At 41.2% G+C, this 20,096-nt stretch overlaps 1 protein-coding gene across 1 annotated transcript; it reads right to left on the bottom strand.

Moving 5' to 3' along the window:
* Positions 1-413: 413 nt before the first annotated feature.
* wasf3b (WASP family member 3b) lies at positions 414-18,341 on the bottom strand. The gene is made up of 9 exons (XM_074621722.1): positions 18,222-18,341; positions 11,669-11,826; positions 8,859-8,993; positions 8,618-8,771; positions 7,070-7,187; positions 6,798-6,979; positions 6,393-6,668; positions 5,587-5,897; positions 414-3,467 (listed from the first exon to the last, which is right to left on the bottom strand). Exons 2-9 carry the CDS (start codon positions 11,799-11,801, stop codon positions 3,310-3,312), a joined length of 1,467 nt encoding a protein of 488 aa, XP_074477823.1. The 5' UTR covers positions 11,802-11,826; positions 18,222-18,341; the 3' UTR covers positions 414-3,309.
* Positions 18,342-20,096: the final 1,755 nt, after the last annotated feature.

Here is a 20,096-nt window from a genome sequence, read left to right as displayed (position 1 = left end):
GTGCGGAGAAGTTTAGAGGCTAAGTGTGATTCAACGGAAAGCCCAAATCACAACCACCTACCAGCTGCTCTGAGTTAGATCTCCATTATTTCAAAATGAGTTCGCAAACCCGACGAAGCATGCACGCTAATTCCTCATATCTTGTCAGCAATAACTAGCCTCTGAATGGTAGTTATTATAATTTTTTTAGATGTGAAGCAATACTCAGACAGCAATAACATCCACGTCCCACCGCGACTTCCTTCTTCCTGCAGCGTGAAGCACCATAACGGCCGCTCGGGTGGGGATGTGTTGTAGTGAATGGGCTCAGTGGGCTACAAGTGATGCTTCATCTTCAAATAGGTGGGGGGATAATCACTCCTGGGCTCATTTGTCACGGTGACACCACTGCCTCATTCCTCCGCAATGATTTATTTTCTTCCAAAACCCAAAATCGGGCTTTGATTCTCTGTCACACCAGGATGAGATTGATTTTGTTGTTGTTGTTGCCTCTGCCTTTTGTGAGCATATGAACTGTCCTGAGTGTCGTAACCTCAAGTGTCAGTGTGTGATCTGGGTGTTTTCGTGCGTACGGTATGAGTTGCATGGCCTCTGGGTGTGTGTGTGTGATCCAGCAGCTCAGCAGACCATAATCTGTCTCCTTGTGATGGGGGGGGTAAAACAGGTCCTGTTGACCCCCCCTGACCTTAGAGGAGGATAAATGCTGCCAGTCTTCCTGTCAATTCTGAGAGAAGTGGCCTCGTTACGTGTTTGTAGAGCTTTTTTGACGAGAGAGATGGGACTAGGAGGACGTGGAAGCTCCAGCACTTCAAGCCAAAGTGAAAGGGACTCTGAACGAACTGGGATCCTAGTCCTGCTGTGTGTTTTCTGTCTCCTCTATATCACTAATATTTAAATCAATCCAGTCTGGTTGAGGCAGGCGTCCGCTAAGTGACCTCTGAATGATTCTATGAGCTAAAAATGGTCACCTCCAAATACAAAGATAATGCTTCTTCTTCTTCTTTCCTTCCTTGCTGCGTCCCCTCCCCTGATAAGAGGCATTTGAGGAGCTCCCAGACGTCATCTTTCTGGCCTCAGATCAGATGCAAAGGGTTAAATAAAAAAAGGGGGGATGAGTAAGGAAAGCAGAGGAATAGCATTTCCGAGCATTGGAATGTGAACTTGTGCACAGTGTCAGACTGAATCCTGTCGTTATTCCGATGAGCACCAACAGGTCAGGCTGGCACATTACCACCGCATCACAAACTCTTATTCCTTTACCTTTGGAGAAAAAAAAGTCTATTTTGTTATATTCATTGAAAAGTTCTATTTTTTTCCACTTTAGTCTGGCCTGAATTCTTTCAGATTTTCTGATGTTGTTCGATATAAACGGCGCTGTAAAAGCCTTTTTTCTGAATGTAGTAATAATCACATTGTTTAACTGATACCCCCCTCCTCTGGACTCATTTGTTTCTGTAAATACGGCATGCTGGAGAGGAGGGGCTTTATACCACCGTGCATGGTGCTACCAAAGCCAGTCAAACTACGGGATGAGTTGGGTTGCACCATTTCTTTTGAATGACGCGTCTCCACCTCGGATGTTAATGTAGAATTTCTTGTTAGGCTTCAATATGCACCAGTTTAAAGGATAACTGACTGGCTACACAGATGGGGGGGGGGATGCTTGAGAAAACACGACTTTCTGATTGGTGAATGTTTTTCTCTTGTTGAGATTTTTTCACGATTGAGCAGGTGTGAACAAGGGCTTTGTATCCAAGAATAGCAAAAGACTGTGATGTTGGATGTAATACTTCTCTGTATACACACACCTGTTCATCTATTGAATTGTTTCACGGTGTAATAGTACACAAAGCAACTGGGGTTTTTGAGAAAATGTGTAGCCAGCGGGAGGATTACTGATGGTTACTAATCTAGAGCTAAATATCAAAACACTCAAGGGCCTGTGAATGTGTGTGTGTGTTTTGTGGGTGGGGGGGGGGGTTGGAGATGGGAGGACGCCACAGTTAACAGCATCTTGTGTAGACGTATGCGTAGTTTTCAATGTGAAATGCACTTTATTTTTTGGGATGAAAACGGCACAACAAATTAAGTATCTGCAAAATGAAACGTATAAGGATAATCAACATGCACTAACTTAACTGAGATATTGTAAAAAAAAAAAAAAAGAAACATTTGTGTGAACGTGGTGTCTATTTTTCCAAGGTGTTAGTTGTACTTTTTATTGCTTTGGTTAGCTCACTCAATTGAGAGATCTTGTTAATTTTGTATTAAAAACCAAACATGTGCTGTGCATAAAAACTCCTGCCTCGACTAATTTGTTCATCCTCGCCCTGGCTCCGTGCCCCCACTTTCTCACACTAGTCTGTTTCCCTGGCAACACCCTTCTTAGCTATACTGTTACCATGGAAACTGAAGTCTCGGAGCCAGGTATGTGTCGTCTCTATGACGACAGTGGAACGAACAGTCAAGAGACGGGGCGAGCCCAGCCGCGATCCTTCATTCATCATTTTTATTTTTCTCTGGGTCACAGGTTACAGAGCTCATACTAGCATATACATGACCCCCACCACCCCCCCATCCCTCCCTCGCCCTCCCACACAGCAGTGATCGATTGCAGACGCAGATGGCTCAATCAATTATCATGTTTATGATCAATAAGACTTATTACATTATCGCCCTCTCGTCCATCTTTACCACAATGCTCTCCCCCATTCACTCCCTCAGACTTCATTACTCCTTCACTCCTTCACTTCCAGTTATTGACATGTTAAAAAACTTCGCCTCATGATCTACAGCAAGTGTTTCAGTAAAAACATTAAAAAAAGACAAGTACATTGGTTAGCTCAAGAGGAAAACGTTTCTAATTCTTCTAACGCTCTCAAGCTTCGACTATACATGAAATAAGCACCTTCACAGGGCGTCTATAGTGTTATAACAGGTAGAGAAACATCCACTGGGGTGTATTCACAATGCGTTGAAATATATTTGTCAAGCTACATGTTAATGTTTCAGTAAGTAGTATGTTACTAGTGTCTTTACAGTGTTTATGCATCTTGAATACACCCCCACAGTTCCAGTTTTTGGACCATTCAGCTTATATCAACCTACAGCATGTGATTGTGTGTAGGAGTGTGTGTGTGTGTGTGTGTGTGTGTGTGTGTGTGTGTGTGTGTGTGTGTGTGTGTTTTCAGCAACAAAGTGTGACAACCCGTGAGTGTGGTACAGTGGGCATTCGTTCAAGCGAGTGTGAAATCGACTGATTGTGTATCTTCAGTGGTATTTGTGTATGTGTATGTGTGTGTGTGTGTGTTAATCCGACCAATCGTTCTCCTCCAACTCGGAGTCATCCTCGGAGTCGGAGTACTCCACAGCGATGCGCCGCGACAGGATGGTGGCCACGTCGTTTCCGACCGGCTCCCTCTTGGCCTGCTGCTCCTGCTGCTCCTGCACCTTCTTCAACTGGATGCCTGCGCGGAAACATGGGACGTGTTTTTCAACTGACACAGCAGTGTAAAGATCATCAAAAGTAGCTTCATTTAAGTGTTATTTCCTTCATCACAGAATCATTTCTTGATCAAATCACAAAAAACAAGCATTTCTGACAAAGCTGAGTATCAACAACACACTATTCTAGCATTTTTGTTTAATATCAAGTATGGTAACTGTGAATATATTGTAAATACCCTACAATTTAAAATGTTAGAGTAGATGAGATATAACTAAGTAATGTATATAAGTTAAGTGAGAGATGTCTGTGACCCTCCGCATAAGGTCACAGACGTTGCGTTGTAAAGCTGCTCCTTCAGTCTACTTTGTCCTACTGAAGTTTGAATACATGAAGTTTTGCAATGCAATGGGAGAGTGCAATCCAGTTATTTTCACTTCAGTAGAGAGGTCACTAACAGAAAACACTAAAATCTGCCCACTATTCTGTCTTTCAGAGGTTGTTGCGGTCTCAGATTGAAGATACCGCAAAGAACGCTAAATAACGCCCCAAACATAAGCTAAATTTTGGCAAGGAAAAACTGTCATGGCCATTTTCAAAGGGGTCCCTTGACCTCTGACCTCAAGATATGTGAATGAAAATGGGTTCTATGGGTACCTACGGGTCTCCCCTTTACAGACATGCCCACTTTATGATAATCACATGCAGTTTGGGGCAAAACAATGGACCTTTTTGCATGCATTACAAATATGTTATTTTCAGCTAATTTACAGAAATGCTATGTGTCATACTGTTGACTTTTTTTTTATCTACCCCTGAACATCCCCTGTCTTCCACCACTACACCTCTAATAAAGGGAGGCAGAATGGTAAAAGGATAACTAATACATTATTGAGAGTTATTACATTTTGACAGAGCGTTTCTATTTTAACCGGCACAGCAGGAATCTTTTGAGCAAACACTCAAATCTGCACTGAATCATAATACAAGTTATAGACATAATAAGATCTGGACCTTTGCATGAGGACATTTTCTCTGAATTTCAATTGAAAACTCCATCTTTGGTATGTACCTCAACATTTGCGGCTTACATAACAGGTTTAAATTGGACTTGTTTAAAACCTGTCCGATCCATATGTGTTTGAGATACCAAAGATACAGGAGGACTGCAGTGATGGTACTAAAAAATCAACATGTTTCTTTACATATAAAGATTTTTGGTCTTTGGTGGAACACTCTAAGACACATTTTTAAATGTTCACTTGAGCCATTTAATTATAGTGCTCAAGATCTAGGCCATTTCCTGCCATATCGAGACAAGTCCTAATAAAATGTAGGTCACACGCATTTGCTAAAGCTATTTCTCACTCTTTGTTTCCCAGTGGTAGTTTATTTACAATGGATTCACAATTATATTGCTTGATTTAACAAAAAATTTAATATCAAGCAATAAACCTATATTCAGACCCTTTGACTGAGAATGTTTTTCTTTTTAATACCATGCCTATAAAAAGTATTCACCCCCTTAATGTAGATCACATTGTAGAGATCTGTTTTCACTTTGACATTAAAGGCACAATGAGTAGGATTTTCCTAAAATACAATGTATAGACTCGTACAAAAATAATCCCTCTGAATCATCACTTCATTTGCTGTGTTCAGGACGTTTCTGAGCATCAACCTCTATAAAAACGTAGCGACCAGGGGCCAGATTGTGAGCATGCATCCAAGAGGAAGCTATGAAAATGGTGAACACGACGCCGAAAAAACGCAAATATAGCTAGGCAGGTGGACGAAGCTCGTTCCAAAATGAGAGTGATCCAGGGGTTGGCTTTCACCCGTTGGCGAGCACTATAACCCTCGTTGAGCCTGGGAGGAGAGGCCAACTTGAATGTTGTGTTTACAAACCTCAAGCGACAAATCCTACTCATTGTGCATTTAAAGCGTCCTTTTCTGTTGATCAGAGTCAACAAATAAAATGTAAAACAATAAAACATGAACATTTCTAATGGGGTGAAAACCTTTTATAGACACTGTATATGTTGGTGCTTTTTTTATTGTAGGTTGTTTTAAACAACTAGTTCTTCTCTTGAAAGATAATAAAAATGCAGGCACACACATGCACACTGTACAGCTCATACCCATACGTATAGCAGCCAGCAGATCGCTGCGGGCGTCAGTGACCGCTGAGGTCTCAGCAGGTGCAGAGGACATCTTGCGGGATGTAAAGTGGGAGGCACCGGCTGCGAGGGGAGGAGGTGGAGGACCGGGGGGAGGCGGAGCTGCCTGGGCTCCACCCATAGGTGGTGGAGGCAGAGCGAAGCCACCGGCGCCGGCCATCGGCCCGAGTGGCATCGGACCTCCGGGAGGTGAGGCGAAGGCAGTTTGGGCAGAAGGGATGAGAGGGGCTGGAGGGGGAGGAGGAGGACCAGTGTTGGCGTAGCCATCCATACTGCAGGAGAGAGAGGAGACGAAGGAGAATCAGTAGAGAGTTAATACAACTTATAGCTGTCTGTACTTTGCTTTGCTATCACAAGTACAGTCGTCAGGGTTTGAGAGTGAAACATAAGGACACTGACCACTAGGTGGCAACATTAGCTCGAACACAAAATAATTGTGGGCACATATAAAGACAAATAATCAACGAGAGCAGCAGTAAGGGACATATAGAATATATGAATTGATTTAGGAAGAAGGATAATGTTGCTGGGTTTTATCATCCCTCCCTGGCCATTTTATATATATTTTTATACTTAATTTTATCCTTTAATGGACATTGTAACCCCTCCCTTGACTCCCAACTCGTTGGTATGTATTGTTAAATAAAAAAAAACACCTAAACTTGTCACAAAGAAACACAGAATATAAATATGAATAAGATATGAGAAATACAACATTAAGAGCCTGTTAGAAAAGTGTCCCATTGACTCTGTCTTGTATGTTTTACCTATAGTCCATTGGTGGTAGGGACATGGAGCCCCCGTTCATAGCCTCAGAGGGTGGAGGAGGCAGCGGGACCTGGTGGTGGTGAACACGGCCCAGCGTCCCCCCCTGATAGGCCATCATGGTCCTGCCTCGGACATCATGTTCACCTCCTCCGCGAGGGGCGTGCCCTGCCGCCATCTGGGCGGCCAGGACGCTGGGCGGCGGGCCGGAGTAGGTGTGGGCGTGGCCAGCGTGGTTCATCATGTTGGGGAAGTGGTGCTGATCAGGACCGTGACCCCTGATAGAGACAGAAGAGGTGAAATTAAAAATGTACAAATGATAATGCACCTTTCTTCAAACTGTCAGTTTTTCTTACTGCGGTGAAATTATGCAAATATATAATGCTTCTTAGAATTAACTGAGCTACCTGTTCTCTGGTGACATGGAGCCCTCAGAGGAAGCCCCTCTGTCTCGGTGTATGGTGTGTCGATGGTCCGGCCTCAGCTCTTTATCCAGAGCCATCATGTTCCACTCCTGCCGACGGTTCCTCGCCTTTCGGACCTTCTTCACCTCCCTCTGTAACGTTCCATCCACACAACGCCTCTGCTCCTGAGAGAAAGAGACAGAAGGAGAGCATTTAGGCTATTTTATTTTGTTAAAATCAAACTATTAATGGAAAGATCAAAAGCTGAATTGTACCTTCTGCTTCCTCTTCTCTTTCCTCTTATCCTCGGTGTCCTGCAGCATCTTTTCCTTCCACAAGTCGAAGAAGTAGGAGGGATCGGTGTAGAACTTAAGTGCTTCCTTGTGGTCATCCCTACGGAAACAGACACCAAGAATTATACAGGTGCACAAATGTCTTTGTATAGAAACGTGTATGAAGTAAAGTCAATACACTGTCTTTGTTTAGGCAGAATGACACGATAGACAAGATTTTTGGGCTCTCTGTGGGAAGACTGAGTTGAGTCTAAAACATGTGGAGCTATGAATATTGCAGAAGTGGAGGAGGCTGATGGGAGAACATGGGGGCAATTATGAGCTTAACTGGAAATGACAGGATGAAAGAGTGAAAAGGCAGAGAGACATAAAGACTGGAGAAAGAGAGAGAAAAGTGTGCTATGTAGTCAGGGTTAGGAGTTAAGATTCCCACTGGAGACAGCCGTGCTAAATATGTAATGCACCCAAAGTAATGGAAAGCACAGCGGATAAAAGCAGCAGTAGGAAATAGCACCAAAATCTGCTGTTTCACAGTGAATGTAGGTCAGAAACAAGGAGCCAAAATCAAATCGAGAACAGTGGATGACTTTAAGTATCACTATCAAAGTTATAAAGTAGAACACATGGTTTCAACTTGAGATTTAAGCCACTTAAAGGAACAGTGTGTAACATTTTTGGGGATCTATGAGCAGAAATGGAATACAATATTTATAACTATGCTTTCATAAGTGTATAATCACATGAAACTAAGAATTGTTGTGTTTTCATTATTCATTAAACTATCCAGCATCATATTCGAATTGAAAGTTCTCCACCACATGCATTGAACAGACGTTGAGTACATTTAAGTACATTGTGCTGATAATGCCTCTCTTTTACTCTGCACTTGAAGTAAACATTTGAATGCAGGACTTTTACTGTGCGATATTAAACGTTTTACTATTAATAGGTAATAGTTTTACTTCAGAAATAAACGTTTGAGTAGCCTACTTCTTCTACCTCTGCCAATACCAACATTCCCCGTTAGAAAAAGGGTGAAAAGTAATGCCAGACAACATTCGCCTGGGACCCCAAAAATCACTTAATCTGCCGCTGCCGCCAGCCGACGTCTGACTATCGTTGCTCCTAAAGGAGTGTTATTATGGTAAGGAACGACGTTACCACGGTTTTGCACTCTGTGGCTCACGTTACCGCAGTCTTAGAAAGGGAGGAGTGAGCGGAGGGGTACTCAGTTGGTTGTAATCTGCAACCACACCACTAGATGCCGCCAAATCCTACACACTGTACCTTTAATACACCTGACCCAATATTTCACAATGTAAAACGTCACAAACACATGCTTTGTTTGCTCATACTGTTAAAGATTGCGATATAATTTCACTTTAACATTATTTTGTCCATGTTTGAAGACCACACATGCAGGGGAAAAGCAAAAAAAGCTCTTGATTTCAGAAAATATGCCTATGATTATGCTGCGAGAGTGTAAGAGGGAGGGTGTTTGGTTAGTGCGTACGCATCAACAACACCAACCTGTAAGATGAGAGGATGTTGAGTGGCGGAGGTTTGTCACTTGTATTGTATATCTCTATGACAGGATTGGGCGTGCTGCTCTTGGACACCACCTGCTGGTCCTGAGTGGTGGAGCTCTTGAAGGCTTTCCTCATGTTGATGTCTTGTAGGGAAACTGAGAAACATAAAAAGTGGTCAAATGACTGACAATACTTGGACAACGTGTGACTTGACTTCCTGCGCTTTTCCCCCTCTGACCCACCTTCTTCTACGGTGGAGTCCAGCTGCGTGACCTTGACGGCCAGCCGGTCAATGCGGTCCTGGAGAGAGTTGGCACGCAGATAGAAGGTGTTGGCCTCTTTGAACAGCTCGCCAAATATATCCTCTGCATGTTTACCTGGAAAAGAAACAGCAGAAAAGACGGGAAATTTGAGAGAAAGAAGGAGACTTGTAATCATTATCTGGAGCCAAGCAAATCCCCACAGAGACTGGAGTCCAATCAATACAACGGTAATGTGACACAATGTGAGGTCAGGATCCTGAGAGTCTGTGCAGGAAATGGCATCTCATACAGCTCCATATAGCAGCATTCCTCATTAATAAATTAAACTGCACTGACTACAGAAATCCTGCTACACTTGTTTTTTAAAAGTTATTCATCGCTGTCTTGTTATTGGTAGAGTCTCATCACCTCAAGGTCTCCAGTTCAAAGCCGTAAACCATCTGTACAAATGTTACCAGGGGAAGAAAATAACCTTTTTTTTAGTGTTTAGTGACTTGAAATAGAATATTTGGTACATTTCACACTCCTAAACTTGTTTACACTAACACAATGGACAATATCTATTAACACATGTCTACCCTCCAGATGTTCACACATACAGACTCACAGAAGCGACAGGCTAGGTCCTGTATGTGCTCAAGTCAGTCCTGGTCCCTGTCCCGACAGATGTCACGTGTCATCATCGCGTCATATCATTGGGGGTACAACACATGCGCAGTAAAATCTGGTTCTGCACTTGCCGAAATTGAGCCAATAGCAACGCACAACCCGGCTCCAGTTACACTGTGCATGTGTCATACCCCATAGCTCAAGCTCCGTGTCCCAGCCTCTTTCAATAAGCCTAGGTCCCGACATTGTGAGTGGTGCAGGGATGACATATTTTTGTAGGCCAACCCGGTTCCCTTGACAAAAAAAAAGCCAATAGGATTTTTCCATTGGGTTTTTGGATTATTGCAGAAAATAAGCTCTGTGGCAAACAAACGTTTATGATACTTACACGTTTTGTTCAGCAAGATAATCTTCACAAATAGTGATAGTATACACAACGAGGCTGTAACAGCGGATAAGTCGGCGTGATGGCGTTTAGTAGTCTCATTTAGCCACTTGTTAGCCAATTTTAAATTAACAAACGGGGTATATATTGACATATTTTATATTTTAGAACAAAACGTTAAAATCTCTTCAGCTTGTGTGAACCTCAGACCTTATTTCAGGCATCTAACTAAAAACTCATTCAAGAAAACCTTTCAGACGATGGAACCGGAAGTTCTAAAATGCTAACTTATTTCCGGGTTTGAGGACTCATTCCTGCATCCTGTGAATGGGGGGGTTTAGCCCACCGCTGAAGATTCACAGTTTGTAAAGCAGAGGTTAACATCTTCAGAATGGATCACAGCAATTTTTGACATTTGATTGAAAATACAGTTTCTGTTGCTTTGGTTCTGACCCCAATTCTCAATTGTGCCCTGTGTTTTGGGAAATAACCCTGAAAAGTAGAGCTGACCCTGATCTGGAATGGGGTTTAGTAATGGCCAAGGGAGGAAGTAAACCAAGTTAAAAGAAGGTTTATGGAACTATAAACTCTAGACACTGGGGATCTTAGCCAAGAGCTAATGAGTGTTAAAGGAAATACTGCTAAGCTGAGCAGTACTGAAAAGGAAAGACTGTAAAAAAAAAAACGTCTCTCCTTGATGTCAACAGGTTAAAACTCTGCCAGAGTGATTTACTACTAGTTTAATTATAGAACACTGTGTGTAAAAAGGTGGTATGGCCAACACACAAGCACACGCTAAGGGCTTTTTCTGTCCCTCCTGCTGACAGGATGGGCTGCAGGAAAAATATTTAGAGGAAGGAAGAATCACATATCCGGCATGCTGAGCCCGGTCAACTCTGACCTCTCCGCAGGATCCTTATGGCTCACTTACAAACATACATGTGCAAGCAGACATGCACACTGATGTATGTATGTAGACATACAAGCCTGCGTGTGCATTTATATATAACCTCCACAGCTGCTGTTGAACGGTCCACTCCCAACGCAGGAACTTCACACAATAAGAGACAGAGTGGATATGACTGGGCCAAAAGGTAGAGCAAAAAGGAACTGGTTTAAATGTATGTTGAAGCTCAGAATCAACTCTCAAGTCAGTATGAGAGAGGGGAAATGGCAGCAACTGAGGATGAATGGGTGAAGGGTAACTCACAACACATAACACACTGTTGACGGCTTATGAAACAAGGACATGGGGATGGAGGATGGATGGGGAGATCGATGTCCTTGGTGAGGTAATAACTCTGTCTAATGCATTTACAGTGAGCATAACAATCAATATAAAGCACAAACACAGTTAACACACACCTATCCAGTCATACGAGCACAATGAAACACACACACACACACACACAGTCTATCTGCACACAGCTGTCCAGATAAGTTTTGCAGGGCTATCAAGGATTACATTTCAACCCTCCAAGCTCCAGCGTGAAACCGCTGTAAGTCTGCGGCTAGCCCAGTGACCCCAGGCCGTGTAACCATGACAACGGCCAAATCAATCACAGCATCAGGATTACCGGTGACACCATGTGATCTCATCCTGCTACAAAGAGGCTACACACACAGTGCAGACAGTCGTCACGCTCAAGTTAGTGGGGTCACAGCCTGAGGATGCTGTAGTTTCTGTTTTTAATGTTACACAAAAGCCTCTATTTGAGGCTTTTTTAACGGCTGTTATCTTTGTGCAAAGACCACATTGCGTGCACGTGTTTGACTATGCGAGTGTGTGTCTTACTCAGGCTGCTGAGCTGACGGATGATGGCAGAGAGCGTGTTGTTCATCACACACTCCAGCTCGCTGCCGATGCCCCCGGGGAGCTCCCCTCGGCAGAGGTGACGGGGCTCGATGTTCCTCTTCACCAGCGGCATGGCGAAGGCCTCGCGCCGTCACAAACTGCAAGGGAGACATGGGGAACAAGCACACACACTGTTTTAGACACCGGTGCCCTGACTGTAATGGAGAAACAAGCATGCAGATGCTAGCCAACTGCATCCGGTCTGCTGTCCATGATGAGCGAAACAGCCATCCCCCACTGACTGTGGACACACCGCTGTACACATCTGCCACAGAGCTAGGAGAAACATATATAACAGACGTTGTGATAAGAGGCTAGATGTTGTGTGTTATTTTGATTATCATAATACAATCATATAGTTTAAATTAAGGCTGCAACTATGTTTTTTCATTATAAATTAATTATTTTCTCAATCTGATGAATCGTTGAATCAATATTGAAATTGCTTGTTTACTCCGACCAAAACTCAAATATATTCAATCTTCCTTTTTAAATCAGCAAACAGCCTATTTAAAAAGCTGGAACCAGTGAATTTTTGTCATTTTTGCTTGAAAAATACTTAAACAATTAAAGAGCTATAAGTTTAGTATAGCACCTTTCATTGAACACAATTCACAAAGTGCATTACAAGAATAAAAATGAAGAACAATAAACCATAAAACAGTAAAAAAAAAAAAAAAAACAGCTGTTAAAACACATTTACAACCCCAACAGTTTGTCCAAGTGTCTAAGTGAATCTTTTGCTGTTTTTTAAAGGTGTCAACAATCACAAAGTTATTAAAATAGTCATCAATTAATCTTCTGTCAATCGATTAATTGACTAATCGTTTCAGCAACAGTTTTAATGTAATCTTTTCTTGTTCTTAAAGGCTTAAATACAGTTAAAACATCACATATTCTAAAAGGATTGACTGTTTTAAATACATAACAGCTGTTGGCTGCTTGGTCATCACATCAAGGTCACACACTCACAGTAAATGTCGTATAAAAGCACCAATAAAAAAACAGTTATCGTTCCAGCATACTGAGTCAAAATGTTCACGCTTGATTTGTCAGTATCACCCAGTTCTAGTTCACACTGAAGTGAATGACAGTAACCATAAATGCAATAAACTTCCCTATTTGAAATCACATCCTCTGTATGAATGAATTAAATTTGTGTGGGTGTAGTTTGCGCTGCTGCTGCTTTTGTTGTAGTTATTTATTGTGAGGTGTTTCTAGTTTTCTGTCCACCCTCTGTATCCCCTCTACGTATACAGTGCGTTGTATGTAAAAACAAAGAGAGAACTGATAGTGATGCCCAACAGTGTCCCAAAGCCAGAAGACTTTGGCGAGCAGCAGAGAGATTAAAGCATTAGGGATAGGAAGATACAGCATGCCAGCTAATCCCAGGCCGGCTTGTCAGTGGCCCAGCTGGAATCCTGACACAAACAGAGATTCATGGATACGGCCAGGCAAACACCAAAAAAGCAGGAAAGTCAAATGGGAATATAGATAAATGACAAAAACACCTGCAGATACCTACAGCTTCACAACGTTTTCCAGAAAACGTACAGACATTTGCCTTTTTCTGTAGCGACTTGACTGTCTAGATGAAACCCTCATTGGGTCTTTACTCGCTGTAGTTCAAAGGACTACAAACAATTACTCAAAGCAGGCGAAGTCTCAGGGTGCATCAGAGCAGCCATCTTATCTGAGCTTCTTCCTGCTTCCTGTTTTTGCGGCCTCAACCTGAGTCCTGTTTCCTGGTCCTCTCTGTGTCACATCTCTCCTTCCTGTCCAAACACTCGGCCAGAACAATGCAGCCACGGCTCAAGAAGCGACCGAGAGGACGGACGGGGAGGCAGATGGAAACGCGCTCACACAATTTTTAGATTCGCTGATCAAACGATTCACTCCTAATTGCAGTTCCAGACTATTTTCCTGTGCAGCGACGCCAAGAAAAAAACAATCACTCCTCTGAAAAGCAGGTGGGAGGAACACAGGAGCTGTGGCAGTGTGACAGAAGGCTAATAATAGCTAACAGGTACTAGAAATACAACTCATGTTTGTTAGAGACCTTGCAGGTATTAATTTGTGTTCACAAGAAATTAGATTTGATGGGAAGTAAGTCTTAAAATCCTTCTTAATCCACCTCAACTACAAAATATAAACCTTCTAAGTGGCTTAAAATGTTTATCTTTTCGTCTCTGTCTCATAAGAGACCAAATAAAAAGGCGAGGTTACATCATCAACACAACAAATCACCAACAAAGCAGTGCTGTGCTATCAGTGTCTCAGCAGGAAACTACTGTAATTACAGATCGTGTCATTTCAGCTGTCCAAGACAGAAAAGAGACACTTCTGTTCACTGAGGCCAATTCCCACCAGCCGAGTCCTCATCTGGCCTCGTTTTCTCAGCCAGCGACCCCCTGCAAACCCCAACAGCCTCACGCCAATAAGAGAAAACAAAAGGGTAAAATTACACCATGTGCTTCCACAAAGGACTCTGAATACAGTCAATAAGGTCTGATTTTGGGAGCAAAAGAGCTCTTTTAGCAGGATTTAGCAGTCTGCATACACATTTTGGAAACACTGTGCTTCTTCTTCTTGTGGCATTAGGAAAAGGAGGGAGGTGATGCAAATGAGAAGATTGCATGTTTTTGCTTTTACTGTCTGGCTGGCATGACAATCACATCAATGAGGCGAAATAATGAGCGACTGGGGGGCGAGCAGGAGGAGGAAGAGGAGGAGGGAGGAGGAGGGACGGCCTTGTCTGCTTGTGAGAAATGAGGGGAAAGTAGAGGCAAAGAAGAAGCGTGTATGGGAGAAAGTGGGATACGAGTGTGTGACAGGATTGAGACAGTGAATGAGACAGTGTGTGAGACAAGGTTGTGTGTGTAACATTAAGAGGTGGGCAAAGTAAGTGTGTGTGTGTGTGTGTGTGTGTATGTGTGAGGGAGAAAGGGTGTATCGGGTGGGGGGAGGGGTACGAACAGGGACCTCGGGGAAGCCACTGAAAGGTTCCCGGGACAATAGAGCTCCGTTCACACGGCAACAGCTCTAGCTCTCCCATGCATCCTCCTCCCCCTCCTCCTCCTCATTCTCCTCCTCTTCGACCTTCTTTAAGGCCCCCTGTACTCTTGCAATGAAGCGCTCCTCCACTCACTCTGGGACACAGACGGGAGAGTAAAGCCTGAACGGAGACACCAGAGAGGAATGTTATGCTTTCAAACACCGATTCTCACTCTCATGCTTTAGTGTTTCTCACGCTTCCTTTTTGTCATGTGTTTGGATGCTTAATTCATTACAACCCAACATACACAGTTAGGCATTCAGGCATACAAACGTACAAACACAGCAGGTAGCCTCTAAAAATGTCCCATTAGCAGCGTGTTAACAGTCCCATCCGCTGCAAAAAATGTCTTTGATCCTGAGAGAGGTGACTTTCAGGCTGCATTCACTTCCTCTGTGACTCCTGCAAGATGCCCACATCTCTACACCAACACACTCAGAGATAGAAGATACATTTACTACAGATGTGAGAGCTCCATTAAAGGGAAGTCATTACCAATTTATGAGCCGAGTACAGCTTCTTGTGTTGCAGGCTGTTTTGCTTGCTCTGATGTTATGAATAATGCAGCCTGGATTACGTCAGGTCACACTGCCCTAAATATGACGTGAAATAATTTCTGTGGTGACACTGCGCCTGTTCCAGGAACGCCTCCTCGTCCCAATATCACTCAGGGGCAGCCGTGGTGAAACATCCAGGCACTCTGGGTAAAAGGTACCTACTGAATAGTGAATCCTCACTGTGTACAGTAGGCCAGCGAGCTTGGCCATTACTTTAACCTTCTGTTTTGCAGATAAAAAAGACAGAATCTCTTTTAGGGCTGGGCGATAATTCAATAATATCTTTTATTGACTTTTAGCAAAATTGTCACATTATGATATAATCTTATCAACCTGTCATTATACAAATGTATATCCATGTTAATGATTCAGAGCAAATTAAAATGAAACAAAATTTGTATATCTAAGAAGAGTTGGTTGGTTGTTTTGAACATCATTTCATTTTAATATGTGATTTTGCATACTTTTACCATATAATGATGTATATTAATATCTGAAAATGTTCAATGTCAACTATAACCCATGCAGTAGTCAAATACCTGACTTTTTAATGCAAACATGAGCCCAAGTTTTCATAATCCTAATGGTGATACAATGGGCTAAACATCTGATTAATTTTGTATGTTAATTGATTAAACATGTAATAATAATCAATCAACTATTAAAAACAGTATCTGGTGGTTTTCAGCTTGACAGTTGCAAATATTGTTTGCTTTTCACCTGATGACATAAAATGGAATAAATTAAGTTATTTCAGCTGTTGGGAGTATAATCATTTCTCAATTTGAGTTTTGCATTTGTTTTGTGTTAATTTTGCCATTTTATATAATAAGATTACTCAATAATCAATCAATCTAAAATGTTGTAAAATGTATTGCTTAATAGTGAATAGTTGCAGCTAGATATTGCTGATATATTTGCTATGAATATAAGGTAAAAATGTCATTATAATATTTATAAACGAAGTTCCCACCATTTATATTTCATTAATCTACACTTTATTTTGGATTTCAGGTTGACTAACACTAAATATTATCACGTGAATGTCATGCAAAAGTTATTATAATGTATAATATATGATATATATGTTTATTGGGTTTTCTTATTTTCACAAACACAATAAGAATAAGAATTAAAAAAACAACAAAAAAACAACAACAAACAAACAAACACTGGTACAGCTCAGATCAAAAAATGTATATAGAAGGTCATAGGAAATAGTCCATAGTGTAGGGAAGTCACAGGATATATGAGTTCATGTTCAAGAGACCTTGTGAGATAATGGAGGAGATCAGGTCCAATATAATTCAGATAGGGCTGCAAAATACTGTGTAACTGATCTACTTTGGCATGTAGAATATTTGTAAGATATCCCAAAGGGACCATCTCAAATATGACTTTACACCAGCCTTGAACAGAGGGTTTCTTATCACTAATCTTACTGTATAATCTTGATGTCTCATGCTTTAAAATGCCCAATTCATCCACACACACTCACTCCCTTTCTGTCCTCCCCACAGGCTCACACACACACACACACACACACACACACACACACACACACACACAAACACACACACACACACACACACACACATGCATGTACTAATAGCAACCTCGATCAATCACTGTTCCGCACCGTCGCTTCCCGTTACTGATGGACTGACCCACATCTGTTCATTCTACCTCGGTTCCCATGAATTTCTGCAGGTTTTAATCCTACATTTTAACCAGCCGAATTATGTCTAGGTTCCTAACAAACTGATTAACACATTATTTGACAACCAATATCAAATATCTGGTCAAAAAATCTATAAAGTTACCCAAAATATGCAATATTTATGGTGGGGTTTCGGTCGTTTATTATGAGGGTCAGCACATACTGACCAGAAGTGGTTCCAGTGAATTTCTGCCGGTTTTAATCCTACATTTTAACCAGCCGATTTCTGCCTAGTTTCCTAACAAACTGATTAACACATTGGTTGACAACCAATATCAAATATCTGGTTGAAAAAATCTAAAGTTACCTAAAATATGCAATATTTATGGTGGGGTTCGGCCACGGAACGTCCGTTTATTATGAGGGTCAGCACCAAATGACCACTTCTGTTCATCCTACCTCGGTTCCAGTGAATTTCTGCCTTTTTTAATCCTACATTTTAACAAGCCGAATTCTGCCTGGGTGCCTAACAAACTGATTAACACATTGGTTGACAACCAATATCAAATATCTGGTCAAAAAATCTATAAAGTTACCTAAAATATGCAATATTTATAGTGGGGTTCTGCAGTTTATTATGAGGGTCAGCACATACTGACCAGAAGTGGTCCCGTGAATTTCTGCCTGTTTTAATCCTACATTTTATCCAGCCGATTTCTGTCTAGGTTCCTAACAAACTGATTAACACATTGGTTGACAACGAATATAAAATATTTGGTCAAAAAATCTATAAAGTTACCCAAAATATCCAATATTTATAGTGGGGTTCGGCCACGGAACGTCCATTTATTATTAGGGTCAGCACATACTGACCACTTCTGTTCATCCTACCTCGGTTCCAGTGAATTTCTGCTAATTTGAATTCTACATTTAACCAAGCCGAATTCTGCCTAGGTGCCTAACTAACTGATTAACACATTGGTTGACAACCAATATCAAATATTTGGTTAAAAAATCTAAAGTTACCTCAAATATGCAATATTTATAGTGGGGTTTCGTCCACGGTTTATTATGAGGGTCAGCACCAGCTAGCTTAATGTCCAGTGGTCGACCACTTAGTTTGGACATAATGAGACTACACTCAACAGAAATAACCACACACATTTCACCATTTAGATAAAAGCTGTCGTTAGTTGTAATAAAGTACCATAAGACCCTCACCAGCAGCTTGAAATATTAGAAGAAATCAGCCCGTCCGCATGTCCCGTTAGATACTCCTATTAGCTCTTCCATCCTGCGCCCGTCTGGACACTCCGGGGAACAATCCTTTGAGGACGTGGACACGCCCCCTCAGCCATATGAACCAATCAGATCACGAATAAGGGGATTTAACACATGACGGGCGTTCGCGTCAACCAATAGGATCTGTCGAAAGAAATGAGTGACAGGGAAGACTCCCCAGCTCTAGAGCGGTGTTGAGAATGGAAGGGGCGGGGCTTCGGTTGGGCGTTGCTGAAGAGCTTTTTTTTTTAATTCCCCATTCCTTGTCCAAATTATTAGGGCTTTAAATTCAACTTGGGACCCTGTAGGGATTTTTATATAGACATGAAGACAATTTTGGAGCAGTAACATATATCTCACACATATATCTTATACTGTATATACTGTATATGTTCTTAATGTATATGTTCTTAATATGCCTGTATATGTTCTTAATATGTCCTTGTACAAAGTATTTCCTTTTATAATTATAATGTAAATTACATTGTAATGTAAATGTAGTATAACTTATTATTTTAATGGAGCTTCCCAGCAAAAAGTATTTCACACATTTGTACCTGTATAACCGGCGTGACAATAAACATCTTGAATCTTGAATCTTGAATCTTGTAATGCAAACAGCACGTTCTTTTAAATAGATAAGATATATGATTCATACGACACCTTCTCACACAAAAATAAATCTTATACTGTATATACTGTATATGTTCTTGATGTATATGTTCTTAATATGCCCTTGTACAAATTATTTCCTTTTATAATTGTAATATAACTTAAAGTATTTGTAATTGTAATTGCAATATAACTTATTGTAATTGTAATATAACTTAAAGTATTTGTAATTGTAATTGCAATATAACTTATTGTAATTGTAATATAACTTAAAGTATTTCCTTTTATAATTGGAATATAACTTATTATTTTAATAGAGCTTACCAGCAAAAAGCATTTCACACGATTGTACCTGTATAACCGGCGTGACAATAAACATCTTGAATCTTGAATCTTGAAACTTTACTATGGACATAAATGCACTTTTCTCTGCTGCTAAAACATGACTGCAAATTGGGTGTATGACTGCAATTTGTGTGAAATTGTGTCTGAAACATTTACTTATTTTATTTTTTTATTGTTATATTTTAGGTATGTTAATTTTAATACTTATTTATTCTATCCTTTTTAATGCACTGACGGGAGCCGGGAGAAACAATATTTTGTTTCCTTCTGTGTATGCAAATACTCAATGAAATGACAATAAAGTGAATCTTGAATCTTGAAGACCTATTTAGATAACGAGTAATAGCAGAACAATTGTGAGCTAGAGAGATTTTTTAGGGGGTTAGACTTAGAAGCATGCTTGAGGCAGTGATGCTGAGAAATGAGCTGGGATATAGTATTGTATAACACACTGAAATAGGCCAGCATCCTGCAGGAAGAGGTTCAATAAGAGGACTGGCTATACTTAGATCTGTGCTTTACTCTACCAGGTGTGTTTGTAGACAAAAAACAGTCTGAGGGAGATGACGGTCATCAAAGCAGGGAAAGGGAGCAGAGAGTAGACTTGGTTTAGTCCATTAGAAAGGGAAAGGGACTTTCATTATTGAAAATGCACTTCTATTCCTGGACAAGGGGGGAAGCCACAGCCTGCATTTGTTATACAGCTGTCAGTTTAACATATATAATTGATTTAGCTATAAATACCAAAGCATACATGTGTACAGTATGTGACTATGTTACAAAGTGGGGCAGTTTAGACTGACTATCTTGGCATACTTGGACTTTATATTCTGTGCATGTGACAGAAATCTTGCAGAT

The sequence above is a fragment of the Sebastes fasciatus genome, chromosome 21, assembly GCF_043250625.1.
Source record: "Sebastes fasciatus isolate fSebFas1 chromosome 21, fSebFas1.pri, whole genome shotgun sequence".
Classification (NCBI taxonomy): domain Eukaryota; kingdom Metazoa; phylum Chordata; class Actinopteri; order Perciformes; family Sebastidae; genus Sebastes; species Sebastes fasciatus.
This window is presented reverse-complemented; position numbering and strand designations above follow the sequence as displayed.